This window comes from Balaenoptera musculus, chromosome 14 (genome assembly GCF_009873245.2).
Source record: "Balaenoptera musculus isolate JJ_BM4_2016_0621 chromosome 14, mBalMus1.pri.v3, whole genome shotgun sequence".
In the NCBI taxonomy this organism is placed as follows: domain Eukaryota; kingdom Metazoa; phylum Chordata; class Mammalia; order Artiodactyla; family Balaenopteridae; genus Balaenoptera; species Balaenoptera musculus.
In genome coordinates, this window is record NC_045798.1 from 11,582,221 (window position 1) to 11,598,784 (window position 16,564).

At 45.0% G+C, this 16,564-nt stretch overlaps 1 protein-coding gene across 2 annotated transcripts in view; it reads left to right on the top strand.

The window, feature by feature from the left end:
- The window catches only part of VSIG10 (V-set and immunoglobulin domain containing 10), a 36,702-nt gene extending 20,348 nt beyond the window's left edge, over positions 1-16,354 (top strand). The window contains exons 4-9 of one of the 2 annotated variants that reach the window (XM_036823579.1): positions 348-608; positions 7,036-7,329; positions 10,496-10,606; positions 10,924-10,936; positions 12,438-12,649; positions 13,574-16,354. In XM_036823579.1, the coding sequence (XP_036679474.1) occupies positions 348-608; positions 7,036-7,329; positions 10,496-10,606; positions 10,924-10,936; positions 12,438-12,649; positions 13,574-13,629 (947 nt within the window). In that variant the 3' untranslated portion in view covers positions 13,630-16,354. Of the gene's footprint in view, positions 1-347; positions 609-7,035; positions 7,330-10,495; positions 10,607-10,920; positions 10,937-12,437; positions 12,650-13,573 lie in introns of both variants that reach the window. The other variant, XM_036823577.1, reaches the window with a different exon arrangement.
- The last annotated feature ends 210 nt before the right edge of the window (positions 16,355-16,564 follow it).

The following is a 16,564-nucleotide window of genomic DNA, read 5'->3' on the forward strand; positions in this document are numbered from 1 at the left end:
GAACTTTCTGTGATGATGGAAATGTTCTCTTCTGTATGGTCTAATAGCTACCATGTGTGATGACTAGGAAATGTGAGTAGTCTGATGGAGGAAATAAATTTGTAATTAAGTTAATGAAAATTTAAATAGCCACACGTGGCTAGTGAGAAATGCAAATCTCTTCCAAGATTTAACACCCAGCCGAGGAAACCCAACTTGTGTCAGGCACTGATTTGTGCTAGGAGCTATCTCAAGGTACAGTAACTGGGGTTGATGTTTCTCTGATACCCTGATTCTGTAATCCTTAGGGTCAGCCCAGTGGCTCATCTTAGTCTGTGATTAAGGCCACGTCCTCTGGTGTTTTGCAGCACCCCCTCCGTCAGCCCCGCAGTGCTGGGCAGAGCTGTCACCAGGATTGTTCACGCTGCAGCTCAGCTGTCGCTGGGCCGGAGGATACCCAGACCCAGACCTCCTGTGGACAGAAGAGCCAGGAGGTGTGGCTGTGGGGACATCAAAGCTGGGGGTTGAGATGCTGAACCAGCCCCAGCTGTCGGACGGCAAGAAGTTCAAGTGTGTCGGGAGCCACATAGTGGGGCCGGAGTTGGGAGCCAGCTGTGTGGTACAGATCAGTAAGTCTGCTTTGCCTTGTCCTGGGGTTCTGGGGTCCACTCACCTTCCTCTTTTCTGGGACAACCCTTTGAAAGAAGGTCTGGGAAAGAAATCCCAGGGTGTTGGAGTGAACTGAATTCCTTCCATTTCTTCCTTCCTTTTGCTTTTTTTTTTTTAATTGAAGTATATTGGATTTACAATATTGTGTTAATTTCTGCAGCAGAGTGATTCAGTTGCACACACACACACACACACAAATATATGTATACACACATTCTTTTTTATATTCTTTTTCATTCTGGTTTATCACAGGATATTGAGTATAGTCCCCTGTGCTATACAGTAGGACCTTGTTGTTTATCCATTCTATATATACTAGTTTGCATCTGCTAACCCCAAATGCCCTCTTCATCCCTTCCTTTCAAACTTTAAAGATGCTTAATGAAACTTCTTGGTTCTAGTCCAAACTGGTTTTCCCTTGCAGTTTCTAAGTACTGAAGATGGAGCAGTGAACAAGACAGACAAGGTTCATTTACTAGTTATCTCCTGTTATGGAACAAATTACCCCAGAACTTAATGGCTTCAAACAGCAGTCATTATCTCACGATTTCTGTGGGCCAGGAATTCATACAGGGCAAGGTGCTGACATCTTGATTTAGAACTTCAGACTTTCCGAACTGTGAGAATAAATATCTGTTGTTTTAAGCCACCCCGTTTGTGGTACTTTGTTACAACAGCCTCAGGAAGCCAATACAATGAGTAAGCCAGGGCCAGAGCGTGTTGGGTTGTGTTGGCCCTGGTGAGGTTGTCCTCACAGTTTATGAGGATAATCCTCAGAGGAGCAGCTGTGGAGAGCTGACATGCTGAGAAGTGAGCCCTGCTGTGTCAGCAGGTGCTTGTTTTCCCAGGCAAGTGACATTCAGATGGTTTACCCGTCCCACTAACTCAGTCAGCACACTGCTCCCGAGTGTCCACTCTGTGTCAGGTACCATACCTGGCCTTGGGCAACATAAGGGACCAAGACTCGCCTTCTGCCCTAGGACAGGGGTTGGTGAACTATGCCTCATGGGCCAAATCCGACCCAATTGGTTTTGGGACAATTTTTAAAAAATGAGATTTAAGTCACATAATATAAACTTAACTATTTTTTTTTTTTTGGCCGCACCGTGCAGCTTGTGGGATCTTAGTTCCCCGACCAGGGATCGAAACTGTGCCCTCGGCAGTGAAAGCTCGGAGTCCTAACCACTGGACCACCAGGAAATTCCCTAAAATTCACTATTTTAAGTTTATAATTCATTGTTTTTTTTTTTTAGTATGTTCACAATGTTGTACTACCATCACCATTCTAATCCAGAATATTTCCATCACCCCCAAAAGAAACCCTAGCAGTCACTCTCTCTAGAAAGACCACGTGAGGGTACTCATTTCCCAGTATCTCCACCGACATCGAGTGTTATTAATTTTTTAGATTTTTCTTGTGTGCTAGTTCGGATATGGCATATTGTTTTCATTTGGTTTTCTTTGATCACTGGTGGAGTTGATAATTTTCATATGTGTATTGACTTCCTATATATTATCTGTGAATTATCTGTTCATATTTTGTCCATTTTTCTATTGGCTTGTTCATCTTTTCTTATTATTCCATAAGAGTCAGTTAATTTCATAGAACTGTCATGCACGTTATAGATATTTTTCTGGCATATTTGGCTCCTAAACCACATTTCTGCTAGTGATGAGCAGTTTCTGATTTTGAAAGGTTCACCTCTGTCAGTCCTGTTCTTTTTTTTTTTTTTTAATAAATATTCATTTACTTATTTATTTGGCTGCACAGGGTCTTAGTTGTAGCGTGTGGGATCTATTGATAGTTGCCTGACCAGGGATCAAACCCGGACCGCCTACATTGGGAGCGCGGAGTCTTAACCACTGGACCACCAGGGAAGTCCCCTCTCAGTCCTGTTCTTTTAGGTTTCTGCGCTCAGAAGGTCTTTGACTCTTTCTTATTAACTTACTATTTGTAATCCTCACAGTGGCCTGCAAATTAGGATGATTCGTAAGTTGCAGATGATAACATGTGTGAACTAATTTACCCAAGATCAGCTGGCTCGTAAGTGACAGAGCCAACACATAGCCAGGTTGGTCTGACCCCAGCGCTCTTGCTTTTATCCAGGTAGTGCTCACTGCTTTCCTGGTGACCTTCCACACATGATCCAGCAAATCTTTTTGGGTAGGATTTAGGTGCTCAGCATGGTTCCAGGTACTGTGGAGGAATACAGAGTCTTTGCCTTTAAAGGACTTAAACTTTACTTGGAGAGAGAAGTCTGGCAAATGTGAAGCAGGAAATGGCAATATCACAAATACAACTGACCCTTGAACACCACAGGTTTGAATTGCGCGGTTCCACGTACATGTGGATTTTTTTCAATAAATGTAGTATCTGTATTTTCACTTTACAGATCTTTAAATTAACTCGCTGTGGGGAAAAGTTTGTGTCTGATTAGAGATCACAGGATATAGAATCAAAAGAACTAGGGTTTGAGTCCTGATTCTATCCAAACTGTTTCAGCTTCCTGTCCTTGGGCGAGCCATTTATCAATTCCTTTGTTTCTGAGGCAGAGAGAGCAGGACGTGGATTTTTAGATTTCTCGCAGGTTGGTCCCCCAACCCCCATGTTGTTCAAGGGTCAACTGCGATGGTGACATTAACATTTACTGAGTGCAGATAGAGTGCAGGTGCCAAGTGTTTTGCACACAGTATCTCGTTCAGTCCTCAGTCACCCTGTGAGCTGAGAGCTCCTATTATCCCTCAGAATTAGTTTCCTGGAGCAGCTGTAACAAAGTATCACGAACTTGGTGGCTTAAAACAACAGCCGTTTATTCTCTCTCAGTTCTGGAGGCTAGAAGTTTGAAATCAAGGTGTGGGCAGGGCCGTGCTCCCATCAGAGTCTTCCTGGGAGAATCCTTCCTGGCCTCTTCCAGCTCCTGATGGCGCTATGTGTTCCTTGGCTTGTGGCTGCATCACTTTGGTCTCTGCATCCGTTTTCATGTGACTTCCCCTCTGTGTGTATGTCTCCCTGTGGCCTCTCCTCTTCTTATGAGATACCAGTCCTTGGATTTAGGGCCCACCCTCAATCCAGGATGATTTCATCTTGAGATCCTTAACTAATTACATCTGCAAAGACTCCATTTCCGAATAAGATCACATTCTGGGGTTCTAGGTGGACATGAATTTGGGGAGGACGCTTCATTTCACCGATGGTGAAACAGAGGCAGCCGACTTGCCCAGACTGCAAACAGAAAGCAGTATACACACTCAGAGTGGTACATAATGAGGATGTCCGAAGTGTGTTATGGAAGTAAGTCCCAGGAAGTGAGTAAATGATGGACCGATGCTGAGAGAGGGTGAAATTAGCAGAGGCAGCTGGTGGGGTTGTGTTATTTTGCCCTTACCCTCCCATTTTATTTGCAGATCTTGCTTAAGTCTTTATTCCTGTGACCCCTGAGACTTGACCAATAATTTGAATCTAAATATGTGCTCAGGGTTAAGAAATGTGTCTGGAGAAGGGAGCTGACCAGAAGTTTTCCCAATTCCAGGAGCACAGGAAGCAAGCACAGAGCCTGGACCCTTCTCGGACTCTGACACCGTCCAGTTCTCCCCACCTCCCTCTTGGGCACTCGAGCCTGGATGTGCATACAAGTCACCTGGGGGGGCTGGTTAAAATGCAGATTCTGACTCTCTTGGTCTGGGTGGACCCAATATCTGCATTTCTAATTGCCTCCAGGAAGTGCTGTTGCTGCTGGTCCGAGGACCACACCTTGAGTAGCAAGGCCCTTGCAGGCGAGGGGTCTCTGGATCATTCCACTTGAAAGGACTAGTACGTCACTGAAGTGTAATGCTAACGTCCACCTCAGGGATCCAGGGCAGTGTAGCCCCCAAGCTGATGAAAAGTGATGCTTTCGGGGATTCCTGCTGCCCAGATTGATCGATCTATCTATCTATCATCTATCTATCTACCTATCTATCTATCTACCTTTCTTTTCTTTCTTTCATTTCTTTTCCTTCCTTCCTTCCTTTTTTCTTTCTTTCTCTCTTTCTTCCTCCCTCCCTCCCCTTCCTTCCTTCCTTCTTTCTCTCTTTCTCTTTCTTCCTCCCTCCCTCCCTTCCTTCCTTCCTTCCTTCTTTCTCTCTTTCTCTCTCTCTCCCCCTCCCTCTCTCTTTCTCTTTCTCTCTTTCTCTCTCTCCCCCTCCCTCCCTCCCTCTCTCTCTCTTTCTCTCTTTCTTCCTCCCTCCCTCCCTCTCTCTCTCTCTCTCTCTTTCTCTCTCTCTCCCTCCCTCCCTTCCTCCCTCTCTCTTTCTTTCTTTCTTTCAGCTGTGCCACACAGTTTGTGGGATCTTAGTTTCCCAACCAGGGATTGAACCTGGGCCACCCAGCAGTGAAAACGCCAAGTCCTAACCACTGGACGGCCAGGGAGCTCCCCAGATCTCTCTTTATATGGTGTGTAGGCCCCTAAACTGAAGACGCCAACTCAGCCTACGATAAGCTGCAGTGTTACGGAGCCCCGTGCGCGGCGGCCCCAGCTTGTCGTCCGCCTCCTGCAGATCTGTGAGGGCCCAGCAGCACCTGCCCCACCCCTGATACAGCATCCCCTTAAGTGAAACTTGTTGAATTTATAGGTGCCACACTAGCTGGATGGTGACCCAGCTGTCTGAGGGGTGAGTGCTGTGTTTGGCAAAAATACATGATGTTTGTTTGGGGTTCAGGGGAGGTGCACCGGGGGAATTGTTTGTTTTGCTTTTAATAAAGGAGGAGGGGGCCATTTATCAGACTTTGGTTTGGGACCCCCAAATACAGACATACTGATGAGGCTTGTCACTGCTGCTGGCTTTGTGACCCTAAAGGAAATTCTGGTTAACCATAAAGCGGGGAAGGAGTGATTTAGCAACATGGGGGGAATCTGACTGTTGATCCAAGAAGGGGTGTCCGCAGGTGAGTTTTCTGAGCAAAACCAGGTTTGGGGTATTCTCTTCTGTTAACCTGACCTAGAGAGAGAGGCTTCTGGGTTGTTCCACCCCCACCCCCTTGCCCCTTCCCCCTTCCCCAGATGCCAGCAGTGAAACCCTAGTTTCTCTCTTGGAACAAATGCCAAGGGGAAGCATGTAGTTTCACTCTCCAGGGCAGGAACCCAACATGCTTCTCTGTATCCCTCAGCTGCTGAAAATATGGATTTCATAAATCCTCCCAAGATGAATTTGCTACCCTTCCCAAGAGGGTGTGCATTTTGGGAAAAGGCTTCTCTTGCGAAGGATACAAGTAGATCGCCATAGTAGACCTCATAGCTCCCTGTGTCCCACTTAAATCAGACCCCAAGGCCACAGGGACGCCACATTCTGAGTTTTCTAGGACAGACCTGTGTTAGACAGAAGAATGGCCCCCAAAAGATGTCCACATCCTAATCCCCAGAACCTGTGATAATGTTACCTTACATGGTAGAGGGACTTTGCATCTGTGATTAAGAATTTGAGATGGGGAGAGTGTCCTGGGTTATCTGGGTGGGCCCAGTGTGATCCCAAGGGTCCTTATAAGAGGGAGGCAGGAGGGTCACATGCAGTAGTGAGAAGTGATGACAGATGCAAGCGGTAGGAGTAATTCAAGGAAGGGACTACAAGCCAAGGAATGCAGGTGGCTCCTTTCTAGAAGCTGACAAAACAAGGAAATGGATTCTCACCTAGAGCCTCCAGAAGGAACCAGCTCTGCCAACACCTTGATTTTAGTTCTGCAAGATTATTTCGGACTTCTGACCTCCAGAACTATAAAAGGATAAATTTGTGTTGTTTTAACTGCTAAGTTTGTGCAATTTGTTATAGCAGCAACAGGAAACTAATACAGCTGCCTTCTGTCCCCTGGAACGCCCTTGTCAGGTTGTGTGCCCATATCTTACCTGATCAGTATGGTTATTATACATAGAAGCTTACAGCATAAGAAGTAAGGAGATGTGGACCACAAAAGCGTGACTCCTTGGGTTCCATTCTTACATAGAGTGACCAACTCATCTTGGTTTGCCCGGGACTTCACCAGTTTTAGCACTGAAAGCCCCCAGGTCCTGGGAACCCCCTCAGCCTTGCACAAACCAGGACATTTGTTCCCCCTAAATCCTAGCTGCTCACTTATTTAGTCATGTGACTTTGAGCAAGTTACTTAACGTTCTCTGTGCCACAGTTTCCCCATCTGCAAGACTGTTGTGAGAATTATTAATTGGGTTAATAAGTAGAATGGTGCCTAGCCCATTGAATGTTCAACAAATATTAGCTTTTATTATTATATGAGACCAGGTGCAGTACAGAAGTTCCTGGAGTTGCTTTGTTTGGAAGAAGTAATATTCTTGAAATTCTCAGACCACCGATTGAATCTCCTTCAACGTTTGTCTTTCTTTACCTTCTTCTGATGGTCAGGGAGCCCCTCCCTTCTCTCTGAGCCCATGAAGACTTGTTTCGTGGGAGGCAATGTGACGCTCACCTGCGAAGTGTCTGGAGCCTACCCCCCCGCCAAGATCCTGTGGCTGAGCAACCTCACCCAGCCGGAGGTCGTCATCCAGCCCAGCGGCCACCACCTCATCGCCCAGAGTGGCCAGAGCTCCACGCTCACCATCCGCAACTGCTCCCAGGACCTGGACGAGGGCTACTATGTCTGCCGGGCTGAGAACCCCGTGGGGGTCAGGGAGGTGGACATCTGGTTGAGTGTGAAAGGTGAGTGAAGTGGCCCCAGAGGAGGAGGAGGAGGGCCGAGAGCTTCAGAGGACCTGGCATCAGCATGGGGACAGCTTGGTGCCTCCCTACATGTGGGTCACTGCCATCTGGGAGAAGGCCTATCTGCTTCCCTGTGGCTTGACAAGGTGGATGGGAAAATTATTGTCCAGTCCTAAATCTCTAACATTTGCATAGGGATAAAAAAGTTATTTAATATCTGTTACATCCTAAAGGAAAAAAAAATATATATATATATATAAATAAAATACATACATGTATAAAATAGATATAATTTATATATATATACATATATATAAAATGTAAGCTAAGAAACATAATAGCAAAATGAACACCCAGGAAAGTAACATCCCACTTACAATATAGAACAGTGCCAATGCTGCTGGAATTACCTGCAGATAGTGTGGCCAGATTTAGAAAACAACAATAGCAAAGCTAAAAAAACAGGATGCTCACTTAAATTTGTATTTCAGAAAAACAAAAAACAAACAATTTTTTTTTTTTAATGTACGACCCCAGTATTGCTTGGGACATACTTATTCTAAAAAAATTATTCATTGTTTATCTGAAATCCAAATTTAAGTGGGCACACAGTATTTTATCTGGCAACCCTACCTGTAGGCCCATTTCCAGGCTCATACTGGGCCTTCTGAAAAAGGTAACCACTATCCTGAGTTTCATGTTTTATTTAAGAAAAAATATGCTGCATACGTACACATTTCTACATAATATATTGTTTGTTTTAGAGTTTTGAAAAATGGTTATTACCATACAAATGTAGTCTTTTGTAATTTGCCTTTTTTATCCCACATTTTGTTTCCAGAATTTATTCATGCTGATGTGTATAATTATACTTTGTACCTCTGTACTGCTGTATAATTTTCCATTGTATCACTACTCCACAACTAAGTTATTGATTTTCCTGCTGATGGATGTTTGTGCTGCTTCTGATTTTTTTGTTGTGATGAACAAACGGTGTTGCTATGGAAACCTTTTTACCAGCCCCTTGTGTACATATACCCAGGTCTCCAGGCAAATATTTCTCTAGAATATTTGTACAAGGAGTAGAAATGAAGGTTAGGTTATGTGCATTTTTATCTATGAGATAACATCAAATTATTTTCCAAAGTGGTTATACCAATTTCCATTTGCAACGGCAGTTGTTCCACATTTTCACCCACAGACTTTGTGATTTTTGCCCATCAAGTAGGTGTAAAATGAAATCTCACTGTGGTTCTAATTTGAATGTGTCTGATTACTAAGAAGGCTGAGCATTATTTCATATGTTTATTTGCTATTTATGTTTCGTCTGCGAAATACATAATTGTGTCTTTTGACGTTTTCCCCTTTCCTATAGATATATAGGAGTTCTTTAGAAATTCCATATGCTAATTGTTAGTTTTATATGTTACAAATATCTCCTTTCAGTTGTCTTTCTTGTTTTCTTTATGGTATCCTTCGATTTGCAGACATTCTTACTTTAATGTTGTTGACTTTATGAATCTGTTCTTATATCATTAGCAATTTTTGTGTCTTAAGAAATCCTTATCTTGGGCTTCCCTGGTGGCGCAGTGGTTGAGAGTCTGCCTGCCAATGCAGGGGACGCGGGTTCGAGCCCTGGTCTGGGAAGATCCCACGTGACGCGGAGCAACTGGGCCCGTGAGCCACAGTTGCTGAGCCTGCGCGTCTGGAGCCTGTACTCCGCAACAAGAGAGGCCACGATAATGAGAGGCCCGCGCACGGCGATGAAGAGTGGCCCCCACTTGCCACAACTAGAGAAAGCCCTCGCACAGAAACGAAGACCCAACACAGCCATAAATAAATAAATAAATAAACTCAAAAGTTAAAAAAAAAAAAAAAAAGCTCGTAAACTCAGTGATCAAAAGACAGGCAACTCATAAAAAAAAAAAAAAAAAAAAAAAAGAAATCCTTATCTATCCTATGGTCATGAAAGTATTCTTCCATATTTTCTTAAAGTTTTAACACTTGCCTTTCATAGTTAACTCTGTAGTCCATCTAGAATTGATTTTTGTGAATGATGTGAGGTAGACATTAAGTTTCCTCCACCCCCCAGTTTGGATAACTATTTGGTCTAGCACCACATCCTGAAGAGTTCCTCTTCTACTCACTAGGCTGTCCTATATCAAGTTTCCTTCTGTGTGGACCTGTTCTTGGATTTCCTATTCTGTTCTCTTTTTTTAAATATATATATATTTTTGGCCGTCCCAAGCAGCATGCGGGATCTTAGTTTCCCCGACCAGGGAAGTGCTGATTCTTTTTTTAATAAATTCATTTATTTATTTATTTATTATTTTTGGCTGCATTGGGTCTTCGTTGCTGTGCACGGGCTTTTCTCTAGTCGTGGCAAGAGGGCTCCTCATTGCGGTGGCTTCTCTTGTTGCGGAGCACGGGCTCTAGGCGCACGGGCTTCAGTAGTTGTGACTTGCAGGCTCTAGAGTGCAGGCTCAGTAGTTGTGGCTCACGGGCTTAGTTGTGGCATATGGGCTCTTCCCAGACCAGGGATCGAACCCATGTCCCCTGCATTGGCAGGCAGATTCTTAACCACTGCGCCACCAGGGAAGTCCCGAAGCGCTGAGTCTTAACCACTGGACTGCCAGGGAAGACCCTCCCAATTCTGTTCTATTGATCACTTCATTGTGGCACCAGTAACTCACACTCTTAATTACTATGGCCTTAACAGCAGGCTTGATGTGTGGAGACACAGAGATTTTAACTTTCCAATGTTCTTCTTTTTTTTTTTTTCTGTTTTTACTTTTTATTTATTTTATTTTATTTTATATTTTTATATAAAATTATATTTTTATATAAAATTAGTTTTACATAACTAATTCTTATTCGTTATCTATTTTATACATATGAGTGTATATATGTCAATCCCAATCTCCCAGTTCATCCCACCACCACACCCCCCTCCAGTGTTCTTTTGCATCACATGCTTTGTTTGATTCCCACAAACTGTCTGAAGTAGAAAAATGAGAACTTTATCTTGCTCTGCAGAGAGGTCATATGCCTTGCCCAAGGTCATGAAACCGAGATAAGAGTAGGATCCAGGCAGAGGAGAGGAGGTATTGCCCTCCTAGCTGTGTGTATCACGTGGCCGAGTCAAGGGTGTGATTTGTCTTTGCAGAACCTGTAAACATCGGGGGAATTGTGGGCACCATCGTGAGCCTCCTTCTGCTGGGACTGGCCATTATCTCCGGGCTTCTGCTGTACTACAGCCCTGTGTTCTGCTGGAAAGGTAAGGGCTTCCCGGAACGGTAAGGGCTTCCTGGGTCCCTTTGCTTCTCTCTCAGGCTTCTTGAGAGGGTGTGGGTGGGGGAAGGTGGCCCCTGTTATGCTCCCACCTGAAGCTCCATTCGAGAGGTTTCCAAATTGGGTGCAGATGTGCAGTAATGCAGCACCTAAGAACCACTCCTGAACACCCTGTCATCTCTCGTATTGGGTCAGTTTTCTCATTGTCCATTCTTTTGTAAATGTTAGATTGATTAGAAACTTCTGTGAGGCCGAAGTGGATATTATTGGATATTAATGTTTTTTCCTTTCTCCTTTCAGTAGGAAGCACTTTCAGGTGAGTGTTCCCTAGACTCAAATCAAAAATCCATTTCCATGATGTCTTCACTGACGTTTTGTTTATAATGTTTCATAAGAACAATAATAACCACTGCCACTGGGGAACCTACCACGGGCCAGACACGGGGCTGGTGCTTCCTCAGGCATTATTACAACCCCGTCATGAACTCTTCAGGGTGCTGCTGTTGTCTCCGTGTTCCAGACAAGTCGAGGGAGGCTCAGTGAGCTTCTGCAAGCTCTGCAGGAAGTGAGCGGCCGTGCCTGCAGTCACACCTGGGCCTGACCCGATTCCAAAGTCTGTGCTCTTTTTACGACGCCAGACCTCGGGGCGAGGCACCTTGCTGGACTGTCACTGAGGCATAAAGACAGCATGTACATGTTGAGCCCGGTCATTCATGCATTTATTTTATCTAGTTTTCCTTTTCTAAAAGGAAGAATAAGTCATAGTCTTACAGCATGTTTTGGAAGAGTAGTCTGAGCATGCCCAGAAGCCCCTCCCAAAAGGAAACCTCAGTAGGGGCAAAGCAACTAAATGGAAGTTACGTATTTAGCCTCCTAAGGAGATTCTGGGTGGGAGCAAAGAACTCTTCTCTTTGCTCCTCTTATCCATTTATAACTATGGGGTATTATTGTTCTGGGACCATCGTTCATAATGAAGGGATTTTATTGTTCTGGGACCATCTTTCAACAGAAAGTGTTACCTTTACTGCCCTGTTTTTGAGGGTCATTCTGGAATGAATCTGTCATTCCCCAGGCTTATTTTTCACAGAAGGGAGCAGCTTGGCATAATGGGAAAAGGCTTTGGAATGAATGGACCTGGGTTCACATGGCAGCTCTGCCCTTGAAGCCCGTGGCTCCTGGAAAATCCCTGACCCTCTCTGAGCCTTTGTGTCCTCATCTGTTTCTCAGAGGCGGGCTGTAAGGATGACATGAGAATGTAATGCTCCTCGGACTGTGACTAGCCCGTGAAATGTAGTCTGGCTGGGCAGGCAAGAGCCAGCAACAAGCTAGAGAACAATTCAGTGCCAAACCGCTGCCCGTGGACGCCAAATTCACTCATAGTTCAAGGCTTCAGGGGGAGGCAGAGGACTTTACTTGGGCCTTGAATAATGAAAAGGTGGAGAGATTTCAGTAAGCGCAGGAGAAAGAAGGGCATTTCAGGAAAGGAACAGAGCGTCTGTGTACGTGCTGTGAGGGGAACTGAAATGGTGGGTGCTTGGGACAATGAGGTCATCTGCCTGAGGAGCCGCAGGGTGGGGAGAGGTGGAGTGATAAAACTCACCCAGTACAGGATACAGTTATCTAGACAGTCTTCGGCAGCATCTCTCTGCGAGGTTACAACCGCACTGTCATCTCACGACTCAACCAAGTTGAATACATGAAGAATTTTCCATGTTACCAGAGGGGCTGCAAAGAACCAAGTGTTTCCTATTCAGCGAGGGCTGAAGTTGGAGAAAACAGGGTATCTTCTTGATTATTTCTCCCCTTCTGGAAATTAGGAGGCAAGACATGGGTGATGTCATGGTTTTGGTGGACTCAGAAGAGGAAGAGGTGGAGGAGGAGGAAGATGCTGCTGAAGAGGAAGAGGAGGAAGCAAGTGAGAGGCACGAGTTGCCAAAAGAAGTAACCAAGTACGGCCACATCCACAGAGTGACCGCACTGGTGAATGGGAACGTGGACCGCATGGCCAATGGACTCCAGGCTCTGCAGGGTAAGCTCTTTGTCCTTAGAAGCTCTCTGCGAGGTTGTGGTGGGCTTCCCCGGAAGAAATCTCCAAGGGTCTGTCTTTTAAAGGTTGGGAAAGACAGTTAAAGTTTAGTCAAGAATCTGAGAATCTCCTATCAACTACCAACACGCTAATTAAATGGACAAATATTTATCAAGGGCCTGCTCTGGGAAAGGCACAGATTGGTACTGTCAGGCACTAGAAAAGAAAGACCGATGGTGAAGGGCTTTACGAGACCAGTTAGGGCGAACAGACTAAAACACGAGGGGGAAATGAAAACAGCAGGAAGATTTAACCAACCCTTTGCGAGGGCAGTAGAGGAGCTTTGGCAAGAAGGAATCTGATTCCTTGCCTGATGAATGATACGTTTACAAATCACAGAACCTCAGGAGAAAGATGAGAGCCCTGAGGGGTGCATTGGTTGGGAGACGTTTTATGGAAGATGTGGGCTGTGAGGCACGTCTTTCAGGACAGCTAAGTTTGAATAAGCAGAAAGGAGAGGGTGGTCCAGGCGAGGGGAATGGCAGAAGCCAAGAGTGTGGAGGGTGGGCAGTGTCAAGCATGTCAGAGGATTTTGAGTGGAAAGAACAGGTAAAGGCGGGGATACACACCCTGCCCCACCTGCTCCTCCACAAAGTCATCAGTAAAGGTCTAGAAATAGAGGTGACTGAAAACTGATTGCGGGCGGGGGGGAGGAATTCCCTGGCAGTCCAGTGGTTAGGGCTGTGCGCTACCACTGCAGGGGGCACAGGTTCAATCCCTGGTCAGGGAACTAAGATCCCACATGCCGCACGGAGTAGCCAAAACAAAAACAAAAACAAAAAAAAAAAGAAAAGAAAACTGATAGGGAAACAGAGTCACCCCTATTGAGATTACTCAGAGTTGGGTCTACTTTTCCCTCCTGTACAGATGACAGCAGTGAGCAGCAGAGTGACATCATTCAAGAAGAAGACAGGCCAGTTTGAAGAAGACAACCGTCCTTTGTTATCCTGTCTCAAAAGCTTGGAAAGCTACATCGAAGATGAGTTTTATATTCTGCTTCACTTGACTTGCATCCCTGCCTGAGGGCTGAAAACGGTTTGTGGCTCTCAGCAAAAAAAGGAAAACACACACACATCTTTCCTTCCCCTTTTTTTTTCTTTTTTCTAAATTGGTTTGATTTACTGTAAGTTTTCTCAAAGATGTTGAAAAGCTTTGGAACGGGCAGTGTGTGGGGGGACAGCTGCATTTGGTATCTGAGGTGCCCCTGTCGCTGTGCCCCTGGCTTTCTCCAGGTTGACTGATGCTGAGATGGGGGAGCAGGAGTGGGGGGAGGCACTTGGCCTGGGCGCCCTTTGTCACTGTTAAAGGTCTGTAACCAGCTCGCCCCGGCACACGAGGGAATAGTGTGGGGTGATAAGGACACTTCCTTTCTCACTGCCCAGCTGAGCTGAGGAACCAGGCACACATCAGCTCTCTGGAAAAGGTGAGGGGGGTCGGCTACTGAGGCTAATCAGAGGGAGGCACTTTGGTTTGGGTTTTGAGTCGGAAACACCTGGTCTTGAATCTGGACTCTGCTCCTTACCTGTTTCATGGGCTTGGGCAGGTAGCTTTACCTCTCCCCTGAGCCTCAATTTCTTCATCTGTGAAATGGGTGAAATCACACCTATCTTACAGGGTTATGGTGGGGACCAAGGTACTTCAGGATGTGAGAGTGCCTAGGAGGTGCTCCGTAGATGTTAGTTATCTTCTCCTTTGCCTTCCTTAGCGGAAGAAGAAAAATGTCAACTGTTCAGTTACAAACTGCTGCCTGGGCCTTCCATTCTCTGTAGAATATTCCAGACCAGGGCATCATCAGAGCTCTCCTGGGGATTTTTGCCTCCCTGGAGATAGAATTCTTTTCAAAAGAGGTAGGGGCTGATAAGAGGAAGCGCCTTTCATTAGAATCTCGCATTTTCCAGAGCTTCGTGTTTATAGAAAAGCCTCTTAGGTGATGCACTATTAGCTTTCAGACTTTCCCATCCTTCCTTTCTCCTGTGGCTTTGAAAAAGGCAAGGAGAAATGTTTTGTAACAGAGTAGATCAGTTCGTCTGGCCTCGGTTTCTTGATCTTGGAAATGGGAATGGGAAAGCTTGTTTTCTTCCTACTTCTTAAGGATGTTATGAAGATACGCTGCTCAATAATGCTAAGTTTTGAATGAAAATAACATATGATGAGTTTAAGCTGCTGCTGTTCCCTGTACAGTTTAGACTTTTTTTTTCTTTCTAATTTCATCCTAATCTCTTAAATGTCAGGGACCTTCTAAGGGTGTAAAATATGTGTGCTAAACTTGAAAATCTGACTTGAATTTGCACTCTTCAATGTTGCATATCCTGCTCTGATGGGCACGACTTAAAGGGGAACATCGCTCTCCAATAACAGGACCTGGGACTCCTAAGATGAGAGGTGTGTTACCTGCAGGGTTACCCTGCAGGTGTGGTTGCAGCAGGTCCACTTTCTTGGATGAAGGAACTAAACTGAGGGAGTCACTAGAAGTGAGCCCTGTCCCCAGCTCAGAACACCGCGGAGGTCAGAGGCTGGCTGCAGTGTCTACCCGTCAGGGATAGCTGTGACCTGCAGTCCTCCTGTTGGGCTGGGTCTTTCGCTGCGTGGAACCTCACATTTTTAACCACTCTAACCAGTCTAAGTTAGTGTCATTTCAGAACAGATACTTGACAGGTTGTGTTTAAACTCACTGAACACTGAGCTAGTCTCTGGATCCGACAGTCCACCCTGCAGAGGCGACCATATTTAAAAAGGGAAAAAGCAAAGAAACTATTAGGAAAAAAAAAAAAAAATCCCTAGCTGGGCATGCAGAGAATGATTTGCAAGATCACTGAGATGCCCCCTGCGACTTCCTCTTCTCCTGCATGCACACCTGATGATAGGGAAATCTTCGAGGCAGGATTTTTCCACTAGTAAATGGGAGCTTCAGGGTCTTGGTGCCAAACATTATTAACCCTTGCGCAGCTGAGCTGTGATTGTCGTCCCTTATATCTGAGCCCTGTGTGCACAGACAATATTGCTGGGTCAGTTACGAGCTGAGGTACTGGGGGGTCTGCAAGCTTTAAGGATTTTTAAAGAATTAGGGCTTTTTTTCTTTTCTTTAAGATGACCCATCCCCAACTCCACCAGCACGTTGACAGCGGGTTACAGACTTTCTGTGGCAAAGTCCAACTTGTTACATTGTGCTTTAAAATAAAATCTTATCTGAATGTATTGTGAACTGGAGAGGAGGAGATATACTTACCAGAACCGGGAAGATAAATACTTCCAGGCCATCGCAACTGACATTCCTTTTTCTCAAAACCTGGTGGACATTGGGAAAGGGGCTGTCATAATCCTGTGGCTTTGATATCAGCTCCCATTCTCACAAGCACACACCAACCCTATTACTGCAGCCGGAAAGCCCATGATGGAAAATGTCCCTAACCCAGGCACTGAAACCTGGAAAACCATCCTTGCTGGGTAAAGTTTATTATGATGCAACATGTGCCAACCGGTATTTCTCACCATGGTCCTTGCCAGGAACTGCTGCAAAAAGAACGAAACAGATCCCTCTGCATTATTTACATTTTAATAATTGGTGTGGAGGCAAAGTTGGGAGAAATTCATTCTGAGGGTATAATATGGATTTTTTTAAGATAATGGAATAAAGTTATTTTTAAATAACTGCTTTAGTCATCTTCATTTAGACCTGATTAATAAACTGAAAGATTTGGGGAAGTGGATTTGCTGCCCACAATTTTTGTTTTTTTAATTAGCTTTCCCAATATTGGTAACAATATTGTCTTCGTTGCCGTGTTATTCTTTTCCACGACTTGTAGATCCTACCCACCCTCTCATCTCTCCTAAACTCCTCGAGAAATTTGTTCTCCATTG